General features: G+C 41.0%; 1 protein-coding gene across 4 annotated transcripts in view; it reads right to left on the reverse strand.

Annotated features, from left to right (window-relative positions):
• ANO4 (anoctamin 4) overlaps window positions 1-27,144 on the reverse strand; it is a 356,708-nt gene that overhangs the window by 39,986 nt on the left and 289,578 nt on the right. For all 4 annotated transcript variants that reach the window (XM_040234899.1, XM_040234898.1, XM_040234897.1 and 1 more), the window contains 7 exons: window positions 24,361-24,501; window positions 21,241-21,405; window positions 16,539-16,575; window positions 14,340-14,451; window positions 13,369-13,426; window positions 13,132-13,229; window positions 10,838-10,980 (listed from right to left, as the gene is read on the reverse strand). In XM_040234899.1, coding sequence (XP_040090833.1) covers window positions 10,838-10,980; window positions 13,132-13,229; window positions 13,369-13,426; window positions 14,340-14,451; window positions 16,539-16,575; window positions 21,241-21,405; window positions 24,361-24,501 — 754 coding nt within the window. The remainder of the gene's footprint in view (window positions 1-10,837; window positions 10,981-13,131; window positions 13,230-13,368; window positions 13,427-14,339; window positions 14,452-16,538; window positions 16,576-21,240; window positions 21,406-24,360; window positions 24,502-27,144) is intronic.

Consider the following 27,144-nt stretch of genomic DNA (forward strand, 5'->3'; position numbering starts at 1 on the left):
GAGTGGGATTATTGGATCACATAGCAACTCCATTTTTAATTTCTTGAGGAACTTCCATACTGTTTTCCATAGTGGCTGCACTAATTTATATTCCAACCAATAGTGCAGGAGGGATTCCTTTTTCTCCATACCCTCTCTAGTATTTATTATTTGTAGACTTTCTGATAATGGTCATTCTAATCCTCATGGGTCGTGAAGATCTTTTTTGTATAGTTCTGTGTATTCTTGCCACCTCTTCTTAATATCTTCTGCTTCTGTTAGGTCCATACCATTTCTGTCCTTTATTGAGCCCATCTTTGCATGAAATGTTCCCTTAGTATCTCTAATTTTCTTAAAGAGATCTCTAGTCTTTCCCATTCTGTTGTTTTCCTCTATTTCTTTGCACTGATCGCTGAAGAAGGCTTTCTTATCTCTTCTTGCTATTCTTTGGAACTCTGCATTCAGATGCTTATATCTTTGCTTTTCGCCTCTCTTCTTTTCACAGCTATTTGTAAGGCCTCCCCAGACAGCCATTTTGCTTTTTTGCATTTCTTTTCCGTGGGGATGGTCTTGATCCCTGTCTCCTATACAATGTCACAAACCTCATTCCATAGTTCATCAGGCACTCTATCTATCAGATCTAGGCCCTTAAATCTATTTCTCACTTCCACTGTGTAATCAATCATAAGGGATTTGATTTAGGTCATACCTGAATGGTCTAGTGGTTTTCCCTATTTTCTTCAATTTCAGTCTGAATTTGGTAATAAGGAGTTCATGATCTGAGCCACAGTCAGCTCCTGGTCTTGTTTTTGTTGACTGTATAGAGCTTCTGCATCTTTGGCTGCAAAGAATATAATCAATCTGATTTCGGTGTTGACCATCTGGTGATGTCCATGTGTAGAGTCTTCTCTTGTGTTGTTGGAAGAGGGTGTTTGCTATGACCAGTGCATTTTCTTGGCAAAACTCTATTAGTCTTTGCCCTGCTTCATTCCGTATTCCAAGGCCAAATTTGCCTGTTACTCCAGGTGTTTCTTGACTTCCTACTTTTGCATTCCAGTCCCCTATAATGAAAAGGACATCTTTTTGGGGTGTTAGTTCTAAAAGGTCTTGTAGGTCTTCATAAAACCGTTCAACTTCAGCTTCTTCAGCGTTACTGGTTGGGGCATAGACTTGGATAACTGTGATATTGAATGGTTTGCCTTGGAGACGAACAGAGATCATTCTGTCGTTTTTGAGATTGCATCCAAGTACTGTATTTTGGATTCTTTTGTTGACCATGATGGCTATTCCATTTCTTCTGAGGGATTCCTGCCCGCAGTAGTAGATATAATGGTCATCTGAGTTAAATTCACCCATTCCAATCCATTTTAGTTTGCCGATTCCTAGAGCCAGACATCTTGGAATGTGACGTCAAGTGGGCCTTAGAAAGCATCACTACGAACAAAGCTAGTGGAGGTGATGGAATTCCAGTTGAGCTGTTTCAAATCCTGAAAGATGATGCTGTGAAAGTGCTGCACTCAATATGCCAGCACATTTGGAAAACTCAGCAGTGACCACAGGACCAGAAAAGTCAGTTTTCATTCCAATCCCAAAGAAAGGCAATGCCAAAGAATGCTCAAACTACCGCACAATTGCACTCATCTCACATGCTAGTAAAGTAATGCTCAACATTCTCCAAGCCAGGCTTCAGAATACGTGAACCGTGAACTCCCTGATGTTCAATCTGGTTTTAGAAAAGGCAGAGGAACCAGAGATCAAATTGCCAACATCCGCTGGATCGTGGAAAAAGCAAGAGAGTTCCAGAAAAACATCTATTTCTGCTTTATTGACTATGCCAAAGCCTTTGACTGTGTGGATCACAATAAACTGTGGAAAATTCTGAAAGAGATGGGAAGACCAGACTACCTGACCTGCCTCTTGAGAAATCTGTATGCAGGTCAGGAAGCAACAGGTAGAACTGGACATGGAAGAAAAGACTGGTTCCAAATAGGAAAAGGAGTCCGTCAAGGCTGTATATTGTCACCCTGCTTATTTAACTTCTATGCAGAGTACATCATGAGAAACGCTGGACTGGAAGAAACACAAGCTGGAATCAAGATTGCTGGGATAAATATCAATCACCTCATATATGCAGATGACACCACCCTTATGGCAGAAAGTGAAGAGGAGCTAAAAAGCCTCTTGATGAAAGTGAAAGAGGAGAGTGAAAAAGTTGGCTTAAAGCTCAACATTCAGAAAACAAAGGTCATGGCATCTGGTCCCATCACTTCATGGGAAATAGATGGGGAAACAGTGTCAGACTTTATTTTTTGGGGCTCCAAAATCACTGCAGATGGTGATTGCAGCCATGAAATTAAAAGACGCTTACTCCTTGGAAGAAAAGTTATGACCAACCTAGATAGTATATTCAAAAGCAGAGACATTATTTTGCCGACTAAGGTCCGTCTAGTCAAGGCTATGGTTTTTCCTGTGGTCATGTACGGATGTGAGAGTTGGACTGTGAAGAAGGCTGAGCGCTGAAGAATTGATGCTTTTGACCTGTGGTGTTGGAGAAAACACTTGAGAGTCCCTTGGACTGCAAGGAGATCCAACCAGTCCATTCTGAAGGAGATCAACCCTGGAATTTCTTTGGAAGGAATGATGCTAAAGCTGAAGCTCCAGTACTTTGGCCACCTCATGCAAAGAGTTGACTCATTGGAAAAGACCCTGATGCTGGGAGGGATTGGGGGCAGGAGGAGAAGGGGATGACCAAGGATGAGATGGCTAGATGGAATCACGGACTCAATGGATGTGAGTCTGGGTGAACTCTGGGAGATGGTGACGGACAGGGAGGCCTGGCGTGCTGCAATTCATGGGGTCGCAAAGAGTCGGACACGACTGAGTGACTGAACTGAACTGAACTGAATCCTCATGGTAGATTTGATTTGCATTTCTCTAATAATTAGAGAAAAGCAGGTAAGGAAGTCCTCTCCTGAAGAATTTTCCACAGTTTGTTGTGATTCACACAGGCAAAGAAAAGTTTTGTTGTAGTCAATAAAACAGAAGTAGATGTTTTTCTGGAATTCTCTTGCTTTTTCTTTGATCCAATGGATGCTGGCAATTTGATCTCAGGTTTCAAAATCAAGATGGCAGACGAACCAGGTTTGGAAAGTTCCCAGTTATTTTTCTATAAACTATCTGGCCCCTACTCCCCACTTTCTTCTGGTATACTAATTATTCTCAGGTTTGTCCGATTGAATCTGATAGTTTGCATAGGGTTTCTTTACTTTTTAAAAGTCGAATTCCTGTCTTCTTTTGACTGAATTATCTCTATATTCCTATCCTCCAGTCTGGAGAAGGCAATGGCAACCCACTCCAGTACTCTTGCCTGGAAAATCCCATGGATGGAGGAGCCTGGTGGGCTGCAGTCCATGGGGTTGCTAGGAGTCAGACACAACTGAGCAACTTCACTTTCACTTTTCACTTTCATGCATTGGAGAAGGAAATGGCAACCCACCCCAGTGTTCTTGCCTGGAGAATCCCAGGGACGGGGGAGCCTGGTGGGCTGCCGTCTGTGGGGTCACACAGAGTTGGACACGACTGATGCAACTTAGCAGTAGCAGCATCCTCCAGTCACTTTATTCTTTTTTCCATCTGGTCTGTTCTGTTACCTTCATCTCGTTGATCGAATTCTGCAGCCTCAGAATTTGGTTCTCTTTTATAATTTCAATCTCTTTAGTAAAGCACTCTTTCTGTTCATTAATTTTATTCACAAGTTCATTGAATTACCTCCCCGTGATTTTTTTGTAGCTCAATGATTTTCTTTACAACTGTTTTGAATTCTTTACCACTTAGATTGAAATATTATTTTTCTTTATGTAATACCACATACATTTCCTTGATTTTTCATGGTGTTTGACCACACACACTTCTGCTTTCATCTTTGAAGTAGCAGACACCTACCCCAGCTAAGAATTGATACTTACTTTGCTTCTTTCAATAGTCTTTAAGTCTAGTAATTTCTATTTTATGCCAGACATATAAAAGTTCTAGATCAAGGGTCAGCAAATTATAGCCTGAAGGCCAAATCTGGATAACTCTCTGCTTTCTTTTTTTAAACCTACCTGTGAGTTAATACCTATACAACCATTTAAAATATAATAGCCTCAATCTTGCATCATGACCCCCAAAGTCAAAATTATTTACTGTCTAGCCCTTTAAGAATAAGTTATTGATCTTTGCTCTTAGTGATGTTCTTTTGCAGCAAAGAAGGAGATGATAAGTGTGGTAATGAGTTAAGCTGGGTTTTTGTAAAGCTCAGTCCACCTGCCTGGCTGTGACTGAGAACAGGGTGGACCTTTTTCTCTGCCAATGACCGCAGAGGCTCAGTTCTGTCCTTGGGGAGGTTTTACAGTTAGTTCCTTAGCTGCTTGCCCATCACATCTTCAAAATATTACATTATTATAGATAAAGAATGACTTTAAGATAAAATCTCAACAGTAAAATAAAATAATCCTAAACTGTTTGCACATAACAATACAGCTTCAAAGTATATAAAGTAAAAATTGACTAAACTAGAAGGAGCTTAAGAAAAAATTCTCAAGTATGATTGTGGACTTTAACACTCTTTTCTTGGTAACTAGTAGAGGAAATAGACAAAGTTTAACAGGACATGAATGTAAGATTTGAACAACACAGTTAAACTTGCCAATTAATAGACATAGAAGATTATACTCAACAATTGCAGAGCACACTTTAAACACTTACCAAAACAGAAATATGCAGGGGCATAAAACAAATCTCTGCATATATTAAATGCCTAAAATACCACAGAGTATCCTTTGACCACAGCAGAATTAAAAATCAATGACAAATAAATTTATATTTAAAAAAATCAATGACAGAAGAAGAAAAAGGTTTGATACCAGTTAGAGGCAAAACAGTAGAGGACTTGAGCTCACCTCCTCTCATAAAAACACCCAAATCACAACCAGCTGTTGAACCATCAACAAAAAAGACTACACCCCATGAGAAAACAGATTCTGTATCCAAAGACAAGAAGCTACATCAAGATGGTAGGAGGGACCCTTTTGTGGTATAATCAAATCCCATACCTGCTGGAAAGAGAAAATAATTGTATCACAGAGGTTCTCCCATAGGAGTAACAGTTCTGAGCTCCACATCAGACTCCCCAGTCTGGGCATCTGGCCCTGGGAGGAGAAACCCTCAGCAGAATATTTGGCTTTGAATGCCAGTGGATCTTGATCACAGGCACTTCACAGGACTGAGGCAAACAACACTCTCAGAAGGTACATACAAGATCTCGTGTGCACTGGGCAGGGAAAAAGCAGTGACTTCATAGGAACCTGGCCCAAACCTACCTTCTGGCCTTGGAGTGTCTCCTGGGGTGAAAGATCTCCAAGGGATGGCTGTGGCTCACTGTGGGGACAAGGACAATGGTGGCAGAAGTACTGGGGAGTAGTCACTGATGTGAGCTCTGCTGGAGGCTGCCTTTTTTCTCATCAAGACCTGGCCCCATTCAACAGCAGGTAGGTTCCAGTGTTGAGATGCCTTAGGGACTTCCTAGTGGCTCGGAGCATAAAAAGTCTGCCTGCAATGTGGGAGACCTGAGGTCGATCCCTGGGTCGGGCAGACCCCCTGAAGAAGAAAGTAGCAACCCACCAGTATTCTTGCCTGGAAAATCCCATGGGCAGAGGAAGAGCCTAGTGGGCTATAGTCCATAGGGTCACAAAGAATTGGACAGGACTGAACAACTTCACTTTTACTTTCAAACACCAAAAGGGTGGGAATGTAGCTCTAGCCATCAGTAGATAGACTGCCTAAAGCCAACTTGAGCAAATCAGTCTGTGCAATATATTGTCAACAAACTGAAAAATAAAAGCTATATGATCATCTTAATAGAATGTTTTACAAAATTCAACACCTATTTATGATAAAAACTCTCCAGAAAGTGGACTTAGAGGGAATATACCTCAACATAATAAAGGCCATATATAACAAACCCACTACTAACATCATACTCAATGGAGAAAAGCTGAAAGCATTTCCTGTAGGATCAGGAGCAAGACAAAAACGTCCCCTCTCACCACTTTTATTCAACATAGTTCTGGACAGGACATCCTAGCCAACAGCAATCAGAAGAAAAAGGAATCCAATTTGGAAAAGAAGTAAAACTGTCACTATGTGCAGATGAAATGATACTGTACACAAAAAACCCTAAAGATGCTATCAGAAAACTACTAGAGTTTATCAATGAATTTGGTTAAGATTGCAGGAAACAAAACAGTATATTCTGTTGCATTTCTGTATACTAAAAAGATCAGAAAGTGAAGGAAATAATCCCATTTACCATCACATCAAAGCGAATAAAATATCCAGGAATAAGCCTACCTAAAGAGGCAAAAGACTCTGAAAACTCTTAAGATGCTGATGAAAGAAATGAAGATGACACAAACAGATGGAAAGATACACTGTGTTCTTGGATTGGAAGAATTAATATTATCAAAATGACTATACTACCCAAGGCAATCTACAGATTCAATGCAATTTCTATTACCAATGGCATTTTCCACAGAACTAGAATGAAAAAAATCTCAAAAATTAGTATGGAAACACAGAAGACCCCAGATAGCCAAAGCTATCCTGAGAAAGAAAAATGGATCTGGAGGAATCAGGTTCCCCAACTTCAGATTATACTACAAAGTTACAGTCATGAGGATAGTTATGTTATTGGCACAAAAGCAGAATTATAGATCAATGGAACAGGACAGAAAACCCAGAAATAAACCCATGCATCTATGGTAAATTAATCTATGACAAAGCAGGCAAGACTATACAATGGAGAAAAGACTTCAATAAGTGGTGCTGGGAAAACTGGACACCTACATATCAAAGAACAAAGACCTAAATGTAAGACCAAATACTATAAAACTCTTAGAGGAAAACAGAACACTTTTTGACATAATCACAGGAATATATTTTTGAATCTACCTCCTAGAATAATGAAAATGAAAATAAATGGGACCTAATTAAAAGCTTTTGCAGAGCACACGAAACCATCAATAAAATGAAAAGACAACCTACAACATGGGAGAAAATATTTGCAAATGAAGTCATCAACAAGGGATTGGTTTCCAAAATATACAAACAGCTCATGCAGCTTATTATGGAAAAAACAACCAAATCAAAAATGGTCAGAAGATCTAAACAGACATTTCTCCAAAGGAGACATACCGATGACCAACAGCCACATGAAAAGACACTCAACATTGCTATTTATTAGGGAAACGCAAATCAAAACTACAATGAAGTATCACCTCACACCAGTCAGAATGGTCATCATCAAAAGGTCTATAATAACAAATGCTGGAGAGGGTGTGGAGAAAAGGGAACCTTCCTACATGCTTTGTGGGAGTGTAAAGTGGTACAACCACCATGGAGAACAGTATGGAGGTTCCTTAGAAAGCTAAAAATAGAGCTACCATATGATTTATCAATCCAACTCCAGGGAATATAGCCATAGAAAACCGTAATTCCGAAAGATACATGACCCCAATGTTCATCAAAGCACTATATACTATAGTCAAGATGTGGAAGCAACATAAATGTCTGTTGACAGAGAATTGGATAAAGATGTGGTACATATATACAATGGAATATTACTCAGACATTAAAAAGAATGAAATAATGCCATTTACAGCAACATGAATGGGCCTAGAGAATATTGTTAGTGAAGTAAGTCAGACAAATGCTATATGATATCACTTACAAGTGGAATATAAAAACATGATACAGATGAACTTATTTCCAAAACAAACTTATGGTTACCAAATGGCAAAGCTGGGGAGAAGAGATAAATTAAGAGATTATTCACATATTCATAGTACTATATATAAAATAATCAAAGACCTTCTGTATAGCACAGGGAACTTAATAGTCTGTAATAATCTATAAGGGAAAAGAATTTGAAAAAGAATGGATATGTATCTATATCTATATATACATACATAACTGAGGGGCTTCCCTGGTGGCTCGGTGGTAAAGAATCTGCCTGCCAGTGCAGGAAACACACGTTTGATCTCTGGGTCTGGAAGATCCCCTGGAGAGGGAAATGGCAACCCACTCCAGTATTCTTGCCTGGGAAATCCCATGGACAGAGGAACCTGGGGAGCTACAGTCCATGGGGTGGCAAAACAGATACCACTTAGCAACTAAACGACAACAGTGTGTAACTGAACCTCCTGTGCTGTACACCTGAAACTAACAAAACACTGTAAATCAGCTACAATATAAAAATTTAAAAAGTAACTATAGATAATATGTAAATAAATGGGTATTGCTATCTTCCACTAGAACGATGTTCAAAGCCAGGCAGTGGACTGGCTTTGGGTCTGATGCCAGGAGTGTGTTAACTCCTCACCTACATAAGTTGGTTACATCTATGCATAACTTTGTGAATATTCATTGATACATACACTTTTGATTTATATGCCTTTCTCACTTTATATTCTACTTCAATGAAAACATTTTTTAAAAATATAACAAAGCAGGAAAGTCATTAAGAAAATAACAAAAAACAACAAGAACAGAAGCAAGCAATTAGTATTCACTAATCTTCTTGTGATACTTCAGAGATTTGCTTCTTGCTGCAAAGCTACTGTAGTATTTGGAACACTACCAGTTCTAACCCCGTAACAGCTTCTTTTTAAGCGCTCTATATCCCAACATTACTGTTCATTTCCTTCTTTATGGGAGAAGAATCCATTAAGAGACCTCCAAGTGGTTAGTTCTCTTAATGAACTCATTTTATTAAGTTTTATTATTAATGCCCAAATTGATTTCTTCTCCAAGTTATACCATTATGCCATTCTATAATTGAAACTCTAAAAACACCAGTAGATACATAGGACATAAGCGATCTGAGAAACATTAAGCATCACTTCTACCACTCCTTTAATTTTCAGATTTTCCCAGAAACAACTGCTTCTTTCAGAATTAAGGCATCTTGCCCATCCCTTACTCCCACCTCCATCCCAATGTCTCAGAGCTTAAACATAATTAGAAAAAAAAACCCAAAACAACAAGAAAATCTATCCACACTCAAAAAAATTTCTTAGCAGATACAATAAGTTTTTCTCCCCTGGAAGATACAAAGAAAAATAATAATAATGACATGGTTAACATATATCCAGTACATACTCTGCTAGGCATAGTTCTAAGCCCTTTCCATGCATTAATTTATTTAGTCCACACAAAGATATGCTGAAGTGGTTACTCTTTTTTATCCCCATGATAGAGAAGTAGAAAGTGAGACAAAGACATTAAGCAATTGCCCAAGGTTTCAGAGTTAATAAGTGAGGGGCTGGGATGGCAACCCACTCCAATGTTCTTGCCTGGAGAATCCCAGGGACGGGGGAGCCTGGTGGGCTGCCGTCTATGGGATCGCGCAGAGTTGGACACGACTAAACTGACTTAGCAGCAGCAGCAGAAGACTCTTGAGAGTGTCTTAGACTGAAAGGAGATCAAACCAGTCAGTCCTAAAGGAGATCAACCGTGAACATTCAGTGGAAGGACTGATGCTAAAGCTCCAATACTTTGGCTACCTGATGCAAAGAGCTGACTCGTTGGAAAAGAGCCTGATTCTGCGAAAGATCAAAGGCAAAAGAAGAGGAGGACATTAGAGGATGAGATGGTTAGACAGCATCACTCAATGGACGTGAATTTGAACAAATTCTGGGACATAGTGAAGGACAGGGAAGCCTTGCATGCTGCATTTCATGGTGTTGCAAAGAGTAGGACAGGACTCAGTGACTGAACACCACTAATCTGTTTCTAAAGTCCATGCTCTCAGACACATGGTAAAATAAACAGCTTGGGTTTGATTACAGAGAAATGAGTTTCTTTCAATGGAAGTGTAGCATTAAGCTTATACATTCCCACTTCCTGCCACCCTTTCCAAGAGAAATGACTGCCCATTCTACCTACTAGCAACTCATCTCGCAGCATCTCTGCGACTTAATTGCACTTAACATTTCACATCTCTGACTTCCTGCCACGGAGCACTCTTTGAGAGCTGCGACTGTACCTGATTCCTTCTGTATCTCTAGTGCCAAACATAACGTCTGGACGTAACATGGTTCAAAAGATGTCTGCTGGATACAAACTACTACATATAAAATAAACAACAAGGTCCTACTATATAGTACAGGGAACTATAGTAAATGTCTTGTAGGAAAAGAATATGAAAAAGAATATCTTTTTATATATATATGCATAACTGAGTCCCTTTGTTTTACACCTGAAACTAACACAACACTGTAAATCAACTATACTTCAATTTTTAAAAAAAGATGTGTGCTGAATGAATCAATCAATCATACCATGAGTGATCACTCCTTTTTCTTTGGTTCTCCAGGTTTTCAGCTCTTTTTTTCTGGTGATTTATTGCAAGGGACAGGATACAATGTCGTGAAGAATGTGAAGTGACTTGGCACTATTTCTATCAATAAAGTTTCTTAAAGCAAGATACCCTTCCTCTGCATTTAGCTCAAGAATCCCTCCACACTGTCAGCCTCAACAATAATGGTATATGTCTAGTTAAATGCAGCTAGAGAGCTAGAATTCACATTTATAATAAGATAAAACAGAAAACAAGGTCCTACTCTAGAGCACAGGGAACTATATGCAATATCCTATGGTCAACCATAATGGAAAAGAATATGAAAAAATATACATATGTATAGTTTAGTTATACATACGTATAACTACTTTGCTGTATAACAGAAATTAATACAACACTGTAAATCAACTAAAATTCAATAAAATTTTAAAAATAGAATAAAATAGACTATTTTCATACTCATTTCTAAGTATTCATCAAAGAGTCCATAGGCATTCATCGGCTGAAGGTTGTAGTCCTTTTCCCATTGTGGGAAACTTATTTTCCTTTCAGGTCCATGTTCTTGTCGTACTTTTCTTCTAGTCCACCAATTCTGAATTAACCTGCACAACAAAATCAATTGATTAAAGATATATATATATATACACACACACATAATATATATATACACATACATACACACACATGTATAACTGATCATAAGACTTAAGCAATAAGAAGTAGAGTGAAAATATAGAGCAATAGTTGAAAAAAATTTAGGACAGGCTGCCTAGGAGCTAAAGCTCCTAGGGTTAGGAAGGAGCTTGGATTAGGAAGTGAAGTGACGTCGCTCAGTCGTGTCCGACTCTTTGCGACCCCATGGACAGTAGCCCACCAGGCTCTTCCATCCATGGGATTCTCCAGGCAAGAATACTGGAGTAGGAAGGAAGTAACAATGGAGGCTATAGTTCAAGCACTTGTACTTGCAAGAGAACAGAATGACTGATGAACTTATTTAATCATTCACAAAACTGTCTCCTATTCAGTGCTGCCTTGGAGGGTTGGTTAGAGGACTGAGAGTGTTGATAAACTGGTCCTCCAGTGTAAAGGCAACACTCAGACCTCTGAGGAGAAGAGGGTTTGGCCTTGCTGGCTTATTTAAGGAGCCATGAGCAGTCTTACCATGGGTGCTGACCTGCAAACTCTGATTTGAGGATCCTGGAAGGTCTGAAAACCCACAAAGGCTTTCTCCTCTCCTGGCACACAGAAGCCTGCAGGTCTACAACTGGACTTGTCTGCTTTTGGCTTGAACTCAATGGGGGCTCTGATTCCTAGTAAAATGCAGCTCACACTGGTGAGGTTAGTGCATTTAACCTTAGCAGTGTTCAGAAGTGCATCTTATGATATGGAATAGGGTTGAAGAAATGTGCGGGGAGAGTCAGGTCTATATGCTGTAGGAGGCAAGGAGAAAGTTGAGGGGTATCTGGGAGTAGCAATGCCAAAACAAAAATGTGAAATTAAATAAGAAAATGGGTATCAAAGACAATTCTGCCTAATTCACAATATTGTTCTATATCCATATTCATAGAAGATAAATATAGTTCCCTTGATATCTACGACATTTTGATAAGTTATGGATCATACTTTAAAGGAGAATATGCTTCTAATTTTTTTAAATTTTATGCTTTATCTTTTTAAAAGTTTTATACAAAACATGAAACACTTGGAAGAAGTTTTCTAAAGTAAATCTGAGAAGATAAAATTACTGGCGTTGGTTCTTACAGGGAGCTAAGAGATGACTTTCCAAAGCGAACTAAGTTCCAGCTAATTGTTCGGGCTGAGTGGTCCTCCCTGAAACCTAGAATTCTCTATGGGGACACTGGGCTGATATGGAAACCTATAGGTATAGAATTAAAGCAGAAATAGAACTGCTATTGATTTATGTCCCTTTAAAACTTAACTGACCATAACTGAGTAAACACAGCCAAATTCAAAGTTATCCTTACAAAACTGATGCAAATTTTTGCCCGTTGCCATCAACATAAACTGTTATTAGTGATAATAAAAGTTTTAACTGGTTAAGATATGCTGACTTAGAAATAATCCAATTTCTTTTTTAAATCCTATTTTTAGGGTATTATTCCTTTTCTTTTTGGGCTTCCCTGGTGGCTCAGATGGTAAAGCGTCTGCCTGCAATGCGGGAGACCCGGCTTCAATTCCTGGGTCAGGAAGATCTCCTGGAGAAGGAAATGGCAATCCACTCCAGCACTCTTACCTGGAAAATCCTGTGGACAGAGGAGCCTGATAGGCTACAGTCCATGGGGTCGCAAAGAGTCGGATACGACTGAGCGACTTCACTTTCTTTCACTTTATTCCTTTTCTACATAGTCTGAATTTACCGTAGTTAAAAAATGACCATTTGTGATTTATTGCAGGGGCTGGGGAGTAGGCACAGAGATCCAGTTAATGTGTCATCATTTAAAGCAGCTTGGAAGTGGATATTCAATATTTAGGGGTCCACAGAGACTTCTTAAAGAACATTCACTTTTGTTCATGCAGTTTGTGCTAAATCTTCAAAAAGGGCCCATGTTTATTACTTTCATCATTTGTCTCTGAATATCTAAGCATGAAGACTAGCTCCAGGTATAATATGCATGGGCTTAACTGCTGAGTCTGCATTGCTTATCTTACTTGCCACACCTAGAAAAGCCAATAGCCAAGCCAATAGCCAAGAGACATGCTGCCTCTCAAGTATAGATATCTAAGGTACTTACGGGTAGCCAAGTTCCATGAAATTATTCCAGGTCTGCTTTAGCACCATTATAATACCCATTTGCATACAGAGATCAATAAGGCATCCACTAGGGTGGCACTGCGAGGTAAGCAAACACAGAAATTCAAGAATCAATGGACGGGAAGAAAGGCTGTCTGCTTTCTAATCTGCACAAAGTTGCCCTCAGGCTGTTTAATATAAGTCTGTAGGAAACCAGGAGTGATGGGAGAATACCGACCTCTTCTAGTCTCCACCTGTTTATCAGCCTCAAGTAGGCACCTGGGTGTCCTGTGAATCTTCAACACACACAGAAAAACAAACCATTAGCATCCTGTAGCCTTCAATGAAGATTATATTCAGATTAGCACATCCTCCAGTGAAAATTATGGTGCAGTAAGGAGCAGGTCTGATGGAATTAGGAAAACTCCCCAGAAATGGCATAATGGCAACTTCTGGAATTCTCTGGGTGTATTTCTCTTCTGGCTGTTCTGCCTGGCTTCTGACCACAGAGGCCAGTTTTTGCTGCATGCTGTGACTTTTAACATTTTCTGCTTAATATCAAGTGCTTGTTGTGTAAGCAGCAGGTTGGGTACAGTTGATCTTTTGGAATATTAGTAATGTAAAGAAAACTATTTGATTAGAATTCCATGAAGTAGCTAGATTTTGCAGAGAGGCTGCCCATCCTGTTCACCAAAATCCAACACTTGGCTCTTCCCTGGTTCTCGTCTCCTCAGACATAATTCGTGGTGATGGAATTCTGGGACACGGCCACTCCAGATCCTCAGAACTGCTGGATTTCAGAAGTAACCCAGGCTCCCTCGGCATCCTACGTTAGCCCCCCTCCCATGTGAATATCCTTCCCTCCTCCGTGTGGTCAGGGATGTAGGACATGCTCCCCGCCTTCCTCCATGATGTCACCTGCTCTTACAGGTACGAGATCCAGGGGCCTGATTCAGATACCGATGGAGCCTGCAAGATTTACACTCATTCTTCACATGTGCAAACTATTTTTTTCTACTCACCTTAGCAAGAAAAGGTACAAGGGGCTCTGACAGAGACCACCCCAGGAATGGGAAGGTAAAGGAAAGGAGACTGATCTTTTTATACTTTATGAGGTCACTCTAAAGGCTGCCTTCTCTGTCATCCCTGGTCAATGACCTTTGCGTGCTGTTCCTAGCCCCAGGAGGTGCGGAGATGCGGGGTTCTTACCTTCCGAGGAAGAACGCGATGTAAAACGTGGAGCTGTTCAGATTGACAAACTGAAAAAGAAACATTTTCAGGGTGAAGCTGTTCTCCCACTCGGACTCTGTGCGAGGCTGTTCTGTGGACACAAGGGAAGCAGAGGTTGAGAGAGGCTGCGTCTGACTCCCTCTCAGCTCCCTCTGTTACTCTCCAGACACACAGGGTGGGTGCACAGGCGGTCCAAGGAGGCTGCAGGAGTCCCAGCTGGCCGGTAGATGGTGTGCGATGGAATGGACCATCCGAGGGGTCCTCAAGCTCCCAGACCAGCCCCAACAAGGGTTTGGTGGGAAGTGGCTACACTTGTCTGAGGGGAGGGGATATCTGGTTTGTCCCTCTGTTCTAGGATGCCCCGAGAGCCTGGGTCAGACACAGCCAGGCTGAAGGCATCACATGCCCAGCCCTGGCTCCTTGCAGGAGCCTTTCTTTTTGCTCTTAGGACCCACCTCATAGGTGGAAATTGTGTGAGGTCAGGTCCCCTCCCAGCTCCTAATAACTCTCTGGTCTTGACTTCTATTTCTACTGTGATGTGAGGTGCTTCTGTACTAGAAGGAGTCAGATCCCCATCTCAGAATGAGCATCTGACCCCTTTACCTGTCACCCTCATCCAGCATCATTTTCAATCTCATGTGCAAATACCCAGATGACCTCACCTCTAGAGCTTTTACTGTATACTAGCATCTTTGCTTACAATGTCCTGACATCAGTCAGGCACCAATTCTCATCTCCTCATATTTCAGCTTCCATACAGCAAATGCTCTTTGGACACTGTGATACAGCCAAAAATATGGCTCAGTCCTCCAACCTGAAATCTCACGTCAAATGCACTTATCCTTTACTAGGACTTCCATCCTCACCTCAAACAACATCAAAGAAAATGCATTTAATGCAACAGTACTTTCTGTTTCTACGTAGATTCCCTGAGCTTCTAGCTGCTCATTTACCACTTTACTCCATCAATTCCTTTCCCACAAATGATAACTCAAAATGCTTCCCAGGAGCATATCTGAGAAGGGTGGGGAGAGACAAAGCGAATCTTATTTAAAATGGTTTAAATGTCAATTTCAGAACAAGGCTGTACTCCTGTAGAGGGAAGAAATGACAAAGGCTGCTTTAGGGCTTTAGACTCATTTCATTTCTGCTACTGAATTCTTGGTTACACAGGAAGGTCTCCTAGGTCATCAGCCAACTGGTGGTTTCCCAGATGGACCAGACTGACCAGGGCTGGATCTCTATCAGCATCTTTTGCAGCCTGCATCAAGTTGCCCCTGGACAAAGACTATATCAATGGGCAGTTATCTCTTCTGTGGACATGAACTTTTATCTTTTGGGGCAAAGAATGGTGGTGATGGAAGATTTCTGTGACTTTACAGGAGATATGCCAAGTGCCTAGCTCTGTATCTGGCACATAGAAGGGCTAAATAAACAGCATCCTTTATTAAAATGATTATTATAAATAAAAACACTTCTGTGTTTTTCCCCTTTTGGAAAAGCTACATATGGGAATGCACTAAAACAGGTTCTGTGTGGGAGCACATAATTTTCTCAGACTACATAGAGTAAAATGACTGGTATCTCATTAATGAAATTGGGACAGTTCCTCTGTCTTGAAAATGTAGTGAATGCACAGCTTATAGCTGGTCACCAGACTGCTCTGGTGCTTTACAGGGTCTTAGGGGTAACTGTCCAGATAGATTTCTACAAATGTCTGTCATAGTTAGCCTGCCTATGTTCCTGGTAAAAGACTCCTAGTCTTCAAAGCAACTAACGTTGCTATGATTTTATATGCCATGAAGACTGGCTATGTTTTTAATTAAATAAAAATTGTGGGCTGTAGCAAATGACTCCTTTCCTAAATGACTGTAGGTACTTCATACACATGTATTTTTGTGATGTTATAGTTTTGGGGCGTTAAGAGAAAACCTACTTTAAATTGTGTTAGCTCATAAAAGGATAGTATTTGTGGGAGGTTTTAAAACTTTAGGTAGGAAAGATTCTCCCAGCTCTTAGACATAGTTAACATGTCCTGTTGAGGGCAAAGAACAAACCATTGTACACAATTCAAAATAAAGGGAATGCTTCTTTTCAGCAGTGTTTCAGATATGACTCTTTGAGAAGGCATTTTTCAGACCACAATAATGTACCATGAAATTAAAGGGTTCTACTCACCTAAATTTGTCAGAAGAAGAGCAACTTTTTCATAGAGCTGTAAAATAAATTTCCTACATTTAACAAACTGTAGATGGTCTAAGATAGGTAATTATGAAGCAAATGGGTAATTAAGTCATGAATGAAAATAATTACTATCCCCCTGTTCAAACAATGAAAACACTGTCTACAATTACGTCTTTTCAGGGCAAGAAAGAAATGTCCAAGGGCCCACTTTACTATTTTTGAAATCTCACTTTTTAATTTGGATGAATAAAATCTGTGACAACAAGCCAGCTGCCACTAATTACTAACTTGCTAAGTGATGCTGGGCAAGTCATAATATTCCTGGGACTCACCATCCTCAGGGTAAAATCTCTAAGACTGCTTCTGAAAAGAGTCTGTAATCCCATTGTTTTTACTGGCTGTTGTACTTTCTAGATTATAGCATTCATAAATAATAAAGTGATGAAACATTACTCCCACATTACTGCCAAACTAATGTACTCTGCTTTTCCATTCGTTAATTAGGTGCATCCTTAACTCACCTAACCATCTGGTAAACGGACGGCTTGACAGAAGGGGAGTGTGCCCATGTGTTTGTGTGTGTGTAAGTATGGAAGTGCAGGGGGTACAGTGAAAGTACTCCCCACCCCGATGGAAGGGGAGTGTGCCCATGTGTTTGTGTTATGGAAGTAGAGGGGTTAGAGTTAAGGGCAAACCCTCCCCTAAGAGGTTTCCTAGGAGGACATACATTGAAAGAAAAAGAGCAAGTTCTTCCTCTAAAATGAAATGTAATAAGTGAAGAGGAAAAAGAAAACTAGTCAAATGGATTTGAAAAATATGGAAATGAATATCACATTTAAACTAAAGTAGTAAAATCACACTGGGTAAAATTCCCAGGCTGGAATTAGAGCTTTACCAGCCAGAAAGCTGTAGGTCTTAGGCATGTTACCTTACTTCTTAATATCATCATTTTCCTTACATGTGGTTGAGACGCACTCATTTTGAGGTCCTTACTAACTTTTGAATTCTCTTACCCCAGACTTTATTTTGGGGGGCTCCAAAATCATTGCAGATGGTGATTGCAGCCATGAAATTAAAAGACACTCCTTGGAAGAAAAGTTATGACCAACCTAGATAGTATATTCAAAAGCAGAGACATTACCTTGCCGACTAAGGTCCGTCTAGTCAAGGCTATCGTTTTTCCAGCAGTCATGTATGAATGTGAGAGTTGGACTGTGAAGAAAGCTGAGCGCCAAAGAATTGATTCTTTTGAACTGTGGTGTTGGAGAAGACTCCTGAGAGTCCCTTGGACTGCAAGGAAACCCAACCAGTCCATTCTAAAGGAGATCAGTCCTGGGTGTTCTTTGGAAGGACTGATGCTAAAGCTGAAACTCTAGTACTTTGGCCACCTCATGCGAAGAATTCACTCATTGGAAAAGACTCTGATGCTGGGAGGGATTGGGGGCAGGAGGAGAAGGGGATGACAGAGGATGAGATGGCTGGATGGCATCACCGACTTGATGGACGTGAGTTTGAGTGAACTCCGGGAGTTGGTGATGGACAGGGAGGCCTGGCGTGCTGCGATTCATGGGGTCACAAAGAGTCGGACACAACTGAGCGACTGAACTGACTGACTGACCGACCCCAGATTTCTGGGCTAACTACTTAAAGTCAAAATACTCAGATTGCATGACTTTAAACTTTCAGCAATAATTATGGTTTGTTATAGTAAAATACAATTCATATGGCCATAGTAACAAATTTTATGTATAGAAACCTCAGAGTCTGTAAAAGTCCAGCATTAAAAGAGATTGGTGTAATTTTCAATATGAAGTCTTGTGCTATAGATGAGTCATACATCTCAACTGTATCATAAATATAAAACACTGGTTAACATATTAGGACATATAATTGATGTTAATATATTTGATGTTAATCAAATGTACTTTAATATTACAAAAGTATTATATCATTAAAGTTAATTATCAAGGAAAATTAAATTTAACTGGTGAGACAACCTTTCTCAAAAACATGATGATACATGTAAGCTTCAGTGTATGGACTTTATCATCCATTTTGGTGACTCAGAAGCCTTTTATTAAACATGTAAAACACCTGTCTAGCTGCTAGCACACAGTAGGTGCTTTGTATCATCCCTAATTATATACTATTTCACCTCCCCTCCTGCTTCATTTTTACTTCATTTATTTTTTTTCTTGGCTGTGTTCCATGAAGTAGAGATTGGATACATGATTTTAAGTTAAGTGAATTATTACTCTGACAGCACTGGCACCTGGTCAAAATGTATAATCAAGTGTGTGTTTATAGACCTAAGGCATGTATGCAGGAATTTATTTCTTAAGATGAATAAATTAAATTTTAGTAAGATATTGGAGAAAAGAGATGATAAAAATACAGTAAATTTTAATGTACCACATCCTTCTGGATGCAGAATCTTTCAGTGCTCTGGCTGTTTGGTTCATTTCACTATGAATCACTCCCCTTTACAAAGATTATTCCACAGTTAACTTTAAGACCAGCTGAACTGTGGATGGGGCAGTGCTAGGGAGTGGCAAACACCCACTTTCAGTCTCCACTGGACCAAACAGTTACACAGCCATCATGTCAAAATGATCAGCAAGTGCTCCTTTTTTTTCCCTACCTTCTGGATTTTTAAACTTTTTCCCTACAATAATAAAGTTCCTGTATATTTAATAATAAATTACATATACTTCATTATCTCAGTGATTTCAGCACTATGGCCCAGATTTAAGTTGCAATATAAATACGAGAGAGGGGAACTATAATTGAACACTTATTCCATGCCAAACACTATATATGGCACTCTACATATGTTTATTCTCTCCTACAAACCTCAAGTCTAACAATGTTGGTCATTACCTTTTGTTCTGTAATTAGTAACAACAGTTTACAGAGTGCCTACTATGAGCCGGAGCCTGTTTTGTCCCTGGGAAATAACAACAGAGGAAAAAAAAATGGCAAAAGTTTCTGCCTTCTTGGGGCTACACTGAAATGGAGAAGATAGATAATAAACACAATAAATGTTTAAAAATAGCCTATTAGATGGCAATTAATGCCATAGAGGGCTTCCCAGATGGCACTAATGGTTAAAAAAACAAACAAAAAAAAACAAACACCTGCCTGCCAGTGGAGGAGATATAAGAGATGCAGGTTCGATCCCTGGGTTGGGAAGATCCCCTGGAGGAGGGCATGGTAACCCTCTCCAGTGTTCTTGCTTGGAGAATGCCATGGACAGAGGAGCCTGGCAGGCTACAGTCCATTAGGCTGTAAAGATTCAGACATGACTGAGGTGACTTAGCATAGCACAGTGCCATACAGAAAAATGGAGTGGGCGAGGAGCTAGGCAATGGTCAGAGAGCAGGAGTGGGTTGCAATTTTACATGGAGTGACCAGGGAAGCCTTCTATTAGAAAAGTAACCTTTGAACAAAGACCTGAAGGAGGTGTGGGAGTAAAGTCTACAGACCCCACAGGGAAGAAGGTTCCAGATGGAGCGAAGAGCAAGTCCAAATCCTGCATGAGAGCATGCCTCTCACATCTGAGAAACCAAAGGAAGGCCAAGGAGGAGCAGGGGAGTCAGGGTGAGAAGGGGGAGACAGGGTCAAAGACCTCCCTGGGGCCAGATGAGGGAGACCCCAGCGGCCATGTGAAGACCTGAACTTTCAGTGAGAGGAAAGCCACTGGATACAGTGAGTGAGGCTGGCTTACTCGTGTGAAGCTTGGTCTGGCTGCTGTGATGAGCCTGGGTTGAGCAGGCAGGGAAGCTGGGAGACCAGTGGGGAAGGCACGGCAATAACCCAGGTGAGAGATCCTGAGGACTTGGACCAAGGTGGGACTTGGGACGTGTGGAAGGTGGTCAGACTCTGGATACATTTTCACGGTAAGAGAAACAGAGAAGTCAAAGAGAACAAGGTTTTCAGCCTGGGCAGCTATGATGGGGAGACTGGGAGGAGCTGATTCTGGAAAGAAGATGGGGAGTAAGGGGGTTGAATGTGTTAGGTGAGGAGTCTGGGATTCAAGGGAGACAGCTGGGCTGAAAAAGTACTTGAAAAAAGCCTGAAATCAACACAAGCAACATGTACCACCCTGGAAGAGTCCTTGCTGAGTTATCTCTAAGAATGCTTTGAATTCAGATTAACTTCCCATCATGAACCAACACTGTTGAGCTATGTCAGATTCTGAGCTGGGCCTTAAAATATATTTTTTCTCTTTGTTACCCCTTGGACTATACAGTCGATGGAATTTTCCAGGCCAGAATACTGGAGTAGGTAGCCTTTCCCTTCTCCAGGGGATCTTCCCCACCCAGGAATTGAACCAGGGTCTCCTGCATTGCAGGTGGATTCTTTACTAACTGAGCTATCAGGGAAGCCCATTTTTTTTTCTTTTTGGTCTCTAAATTTCCCCAAGGGGCTTATAGTGTTACCTTATTGGATACATAAGGTAACTGAGGTTTAGAGAGGGCAAATGCCTTGCTGAATCTTATACTGTAGGAAATTCTACAGGCCAGATTTGACTCAAGTCTTCTATACCCCCCAAAATGTATACCTCATGCCAGGCCACAAGTGTCACATAAGTGACCAATCTCTCTGAGGCCAGGTCCCTTTAGAAACAGAAGACACAATCACCTGCTGCACACACCGTTTATCCGTGAGACTAGTTACCTAGATGCTCACTTACCACATTCAGCAGCATGATGATGCAGAAATTGATGCACACAGCAGTTCCTGTGGTTGCAACCTGAGAATTATTCCTGATTAACGCCCACTTAAAGGCTGCAAAAGTGCTGACGGTCACCACCCTGTAAATGACAATCCCGAACACCGCGGCAATCACCACGCAGATCTGGCAGGAAGACAGAGGACACCCAGTGAGCACAGTGGTGGGATGTTTCAGGGAGGGGCTCCCACCCCCAAGAAAATCCTCCGACAGGAAAAGGAGATACGGTCATGGTGGTCCTGAGTGGAGACACCATAACAAAAGGCACACTTTCCATGTGGTTGATACTTCCTCTCATCTGTTCGCATGTTCTTTGTTATCCAAATAGAAAAACCAGGGTACTTGAGAGTTGATAAACTGTTTGGCTACAGAATGACACTTTTAAAATCAGAATATTAGATTAAGCAAATGAACAAATATTATGGAAATCTTATCATGTTGCTCTTCTGGTTTAAAGCTATTTCTTGGTTTCCTTTTACTGTTAGGATAAAAGCAAAGCCCTTATGGTGGCCTGAAGAGTCTATCCAGCCCCACTGTTTTTCCACTCCCTCCAAAGACTCCAGACCTTTCCTTATTGTTTCAAATAGGCTAAGCACCCTTAGTCTTCCTTTGCCCAAAACGCTGACCTGCCCAACACATGACACACCCACATGTCCTCCCATAGTCTACTTAATACCTATTCATTCTTCACATCTCAGCTCAAGAACTACTTCATAATTAATGCTTTTCATGACCCCCTCCTCCACTCCTCAGGCTTTCTGTTGTTGTTATATGGTACCAATGGCTTCCCAGACAGCTCAGTAGTAGAGAACCCGGCTCCCAGTGGAGGAGACAGAAGAGACATGGGTCTGATCCCTGGTTTGGGAATATCCCGTGGAGAAGGGTATGGCAACCCACTCCAGTTGCCTGGAGAATCCTATGGACAGAGGAGCCTGGTGGGCTACAGTCCGTAGGGTTGCCAAGAGTCAGACCTAACTGTGCAACTGAGCATGCACATGGTACCTCTGCCATTCTTGCAATATGCAGCTTATTTGTTGTTATTCAGTAGCTAAACTTATAATTTCTAGCAACCGTCTGCTTATTGTCAGTTTCCCCCACTCAGACAGTAAGCTCTACCAAGGTAGGGACGGTGACTGTCGTTTCTGCAGTTCATGGTTTCTGCAACATCTTAGCATCATGCCAGGTGCTCAGCTATTTGTTGCTGAATAAGCCTATGAAAGGTACATACTCTTATTTATCAGATAGATACACAGACTGAGCTGGGGCATCTTCCTCTGAACACTTGATGGTGTTTGAGAAGAATACAGCATATCTCTATCTCTGTGAATAATGGGGACTTGAGATTCCAAAAAATTCTGTGGCTTTCATTAGATGACTCGCTTACTGTGTCTTAGAGAAGAGACCTTAGCTTACACGGCCGTCAAAAACTAGATCTTAAAGTGGGGCCTCAGGATATGCTCTGGCAACTTAGAGCTTCCTTTCTCTATAGGAGCATTCTGATGTTTCGCGTAGCCTCTGTCTTTGGTATACTGTGAGAGACATGCTCTAAAAGCCCAGGGATAAAACCTGGCTGAACTGGCAAAAAATAGTACTAATAATAGAAAACAAACACAAAACTGCCCGTGTTTGAATCCTGGAGCTGTTGATACGGTGATAGGTGAGACCTACACTGAATTTTAGACAAGGGTGGCAATATGCTGCAATGGACAGTTCACTGTACTCAGAGTCATAAGTCAGGGCTGAGTCCTGGTTCAGCTATAACCTGGCAGTGTCACCTTGAGCAAGTAGCTTGTTCTCTCCATGGCTTTAGCTTCTACAGCTCTTATTGTGAGAAATACAACCCAAAATAATACATATAAATGTACTTACAGGAGGCAAAGCCTGACACCACTGCTTACAAAGCAGAATCTGTAGATAGGGCAGGATCTGAGTCTTGACCCAAGCTAAGAGACACTTGGGCAATCTGCCTACCCCATCATCTCCCCAGTTTCTTCCTGGCTACAGCGGGGAGATTGTCTGGATTTTCTGTTGTTCTGTCCTTCCCATTCGAACCAATTAGAATATATATTTATGCACATGTGCTCTTTGAAAAGAGGAAAAAGGAGGATCCCAACCATTCCTTCCTGTTCTAAAATGACATTTCTGACAAATTGCATATGTGTGGTTCAGTAACTAACAGGGTCAAAGTGGATCACAAAATGACTTCTTTTTAGGAAAAGCTAACAATCCAGCTTCAGATTAGTGTTTTGAAAACTGATATAACCATCAGCCAGAGAAGGCAATGGCACCCTACTCCAGTACTCTTGCCTGGAAAATCCCATGAACAGAGGAGCCTGGTAGGCTGCAGTCCATGGGGTTGCTAAGAGTTGGACACGACTGAGCGACTTCACTTTCACTTTTCACTTTCATGCATTGAAGAAAGAAATGGCAACCCACTCCAGTGTTCTTGCTTGGAGAATCCCAAGGATAGGGGAGCCTGGTGGGCTGCCATCTATGGGGTCGCACAGAGTTGGACATGACTGAAGCGACTTAGCAGCAGCAGCAGCAGCGGCATAACCATCAGCAAAATAAATGTTAAGGAGTTAGAGCTGGCATTAAAAAACAGACTAATTAAAAAATCAGAGTTCCTTGAATATTATAAAGATGGGCATTGTTTCAATAACTTTTCAGTTTTATACATCTATTAGCATAGCATATACTGGGTTATGGCAAAGAATGTATTTCTTATTATATGGGCATTGTAAAAATGAAAGCTTGAATGACATTGCTGTAAGTTCCACCTCATAATTTTAGTTCCTTTCATTATGACATAGACAAATGGAAAGAACAGTAGTTTGAGAACCTGAGCTTTGGGCTATTTCCTGGCTAACCTGGGTGAGCCCCTTAACCTTCTGGAGTCTCAGTTACTCCACCTGTAAAATGGGACAGCAGGGTCACCCCTGATCATTATATAGAACTGTTGTGAGGTCTAAATATCAGAACGTACAAAAAATGTATTTAAATACCTGGTATGATTATTGTTCCCATGCTATAAGTTTGTACTTTATGAAACACAGTTGTGTAAAAAAAAAGGATTCATACCATAAAAAATATTCCAGATGCAGAAACAATAAGTCGGCTGCATTTATCTGCAAATGCTTGATATGGTTCTGGCTTGCCAGAAATGGGATTCATCCGCTCTTTCTTGGAATACTTGGCTTCAAACTGGGGCCGTATTTCTTCCTAAAAAACAAGCAGACACATTTTTGCATACTGAAGAGGTACTTGGACAAGAAGAAAATAAAATCATTTTACCCCACAGGAAAACAGTCAACAAATGCCACAGTCATCACTCACTCCATGATATGCACTTGGAAACCCAGGTTTAAATATTTGGAAATTGGCCACTTATTAAAGAAAATCTAAAGAATGATGATCTTTAATTATTATCATCATGGCTCTGTGATTTAGACTAATAGTTAAGTATTTCTATTATCTTATTAAATGATACTTGAAGAAAGAAACTGAGAGTGAGAAAGGGACCAATTTGTCCTTGTCCCCAGTAGTTTGAAATAACTAACAAGCTTTTATTTATTACTGAGGAATGATAATGAACACTAGGACAAAGAAAACTTCTCAAGAGTGAAATGTTCAGAATTCATTTTATGAGTTATAATGGCAATATAGTTCTTAGTTTTCTACGATTTTTAGTTTTTCGATTTAGGCAGCTAAAAACCTGGTGAATCTATGTTTTAAATAAGCTCCTATAGGAGTCATTCACCCTTAACCATAGATTTTAATGGATTCTTAATTGGTATTGAAAACAAGGGAAACGCCTTTCAAATCCAGTTAAAATCAAGGCTCCTCTAATTCTAACTCAAGCTGAGATTTTTATTTCATTGAGTTGAGCCCCATCCAATGTGAATGGCTTCTGACCAAAAGCAATTACAGGATTAGGAAAAGATAAGCAACAAAACGGTGTGCCAAAGTGGTTCTGATTAACTAGGACCTTGTTTTATGCGAGTGTCTTGGAAGATGCAGGAAAAGGAGCAGAAACTCTGGTACAAGGGAGACTTGAGTTAACTCCAGCAGAAACACTCAAGAGGTGGATGCAGGTACTGACAGAAAGCAAAGAAGGAGCTGACAGGAGAGAAATCACGGCGGGTCTGGTAGGGGCCGCCCTCTGTGGGAGGAAAGGCAGCCTGACTCCCTCCACAGGATAAGCCCAGTGCTGGCTTCATGCAGATAATCAGGGAGGTCATGGGCAGAGACAGCTGTAAACAGCCTCTGCCTCCTTTATTTCAGGTAGTTATACCTTAGGATATATCAGATCTAGAATATTCTGCTTCTTTGGGAAACTCAAGTCATCAGGCTACAAGTGTCATCAAGGGTCACTAAGTTAATCATCCAGAAACTGAGGTCAATCATGGAGGCAGACCTGAAATCCTGGGTAGGACAGGCTAAGTTTTGTCCCCACCCTACCTCCCAATTCATAAGCTGAAGTCCTTACCCTAGCATCTCAGAATGTGTCTGTATTTGGAGACAGGGTCCCTACAGATCTTTGCAAGAAGAGCACATTTAGAGACATGCACAGAGAGAAGGCATGTGAAGACTCAGGGAGTAGATGGCCATCGGCAAGCCAAAGGCAGAGACAGGGAACAGATCCTTCCCTCATGGCCCTCAGAAGAAACCAGCCCTGCCAATGGTCTCGACTGCTCACCTCCAAACTGAGAGACAGTTTCTATTGTGTAAGCCACCCAGTTAGTGCTGCTTTGTTATGGCAGCCCTAGCCAGGTAATACTCTGGGTTACCCCTGAAGGAGGCATGCAGCTCATCTGGGTTCTTCTGCACAGCAAGTTGAGAGCCACAGGCTAGGAGTAACAGGCATTTCTACACTGAATCCCAAACAGAACTGGAACCGCACAGGGCTCCTAACGACCTCTACACAGGGGTGCTGAGTGAAAGCGCTGAGGTTCAGTGCTCCATGCTTTTTAACAGGGCTGGGAATCCAGAAGGATCCAGACTTACCAGAGATACGTTTACCCTAAAGGTACCCATATAGTGCTCCCACCACAAGTGCCAGTGGTGACTTTAGACTGGTTTAATCAGAGTTACTTAAATAATGCTACACTTTATACCTGACGGGAGAATTTAGAAACATTTTTCTTTAGAAATGAAAAAAAAATCCAAAGGTGAGGTAATTTGCCTTAGACGACACAGCTTCTTGGTGGTGACTTGGATACCCAGGAAAGAGCATTTTCCATCCCAAGTGAAAGCTACTCCTATACACACATGGAACAAAAACCAGAACAGCTCCATTCAGGAGGAAGTCTCGGATGCTGCAGTCTTGCTGCAGTTGGTAGCCTTCAGAAACCCGGGCGGTCCCTTCCAACTCAGAAAACCATTTTCTGGAGAGTGAATGCTTATACAAGCCTGAGAGGGGCCTTAGCACAGGAACAAGGATTGCTGAAAATCCCAGTATCATGTCTATATTTAAAAATGACCCAAATATGCTCATGGGCTCGAGGAGAAAAGGCATCCATCCACAAGGCATGATTTGAAGGAAAAAACATTCCTCTCAAAATTATGTCCTCTACCAAACCTATCCCAGGGCTAAAATTCTCAGTTATGTTTACAGACAATTCCATTTAATTTATAAAAATAAACATATGTGTCTCCTGGAAGGAAAACACCCATTAAGACCCATGATCATATCATATATGACTACGGCATTGGATTTACTTGCACCGGTAGGCTCTCAGGAAATGGAACTCAGGAGGGGCAGGGGATGAGAGGAAGGAAAGACGAGTTCAGGCCTGAGTGATTCTCAAGGAAAAGCAGGGTCCGAGAGACTTACGATGACCAAACTCAGCATGGGGCCTCAAG

Source organism: Oryx dammah, unplaced genomic scaffold (genome assembly GCF_014754425.2).
Source record: "Oryx dammah isolate SB20612 unplaced genomic scaffold, SCBI_Odam_1.1 HiC_scaffold_29, whole genome shotgun sequence".
Lineage (NCBI taxonomy): Eukaryota > Metazoa > Chordata > Mammalia > Artiodactyla > Bovidae > Oryx > Oryx dammah.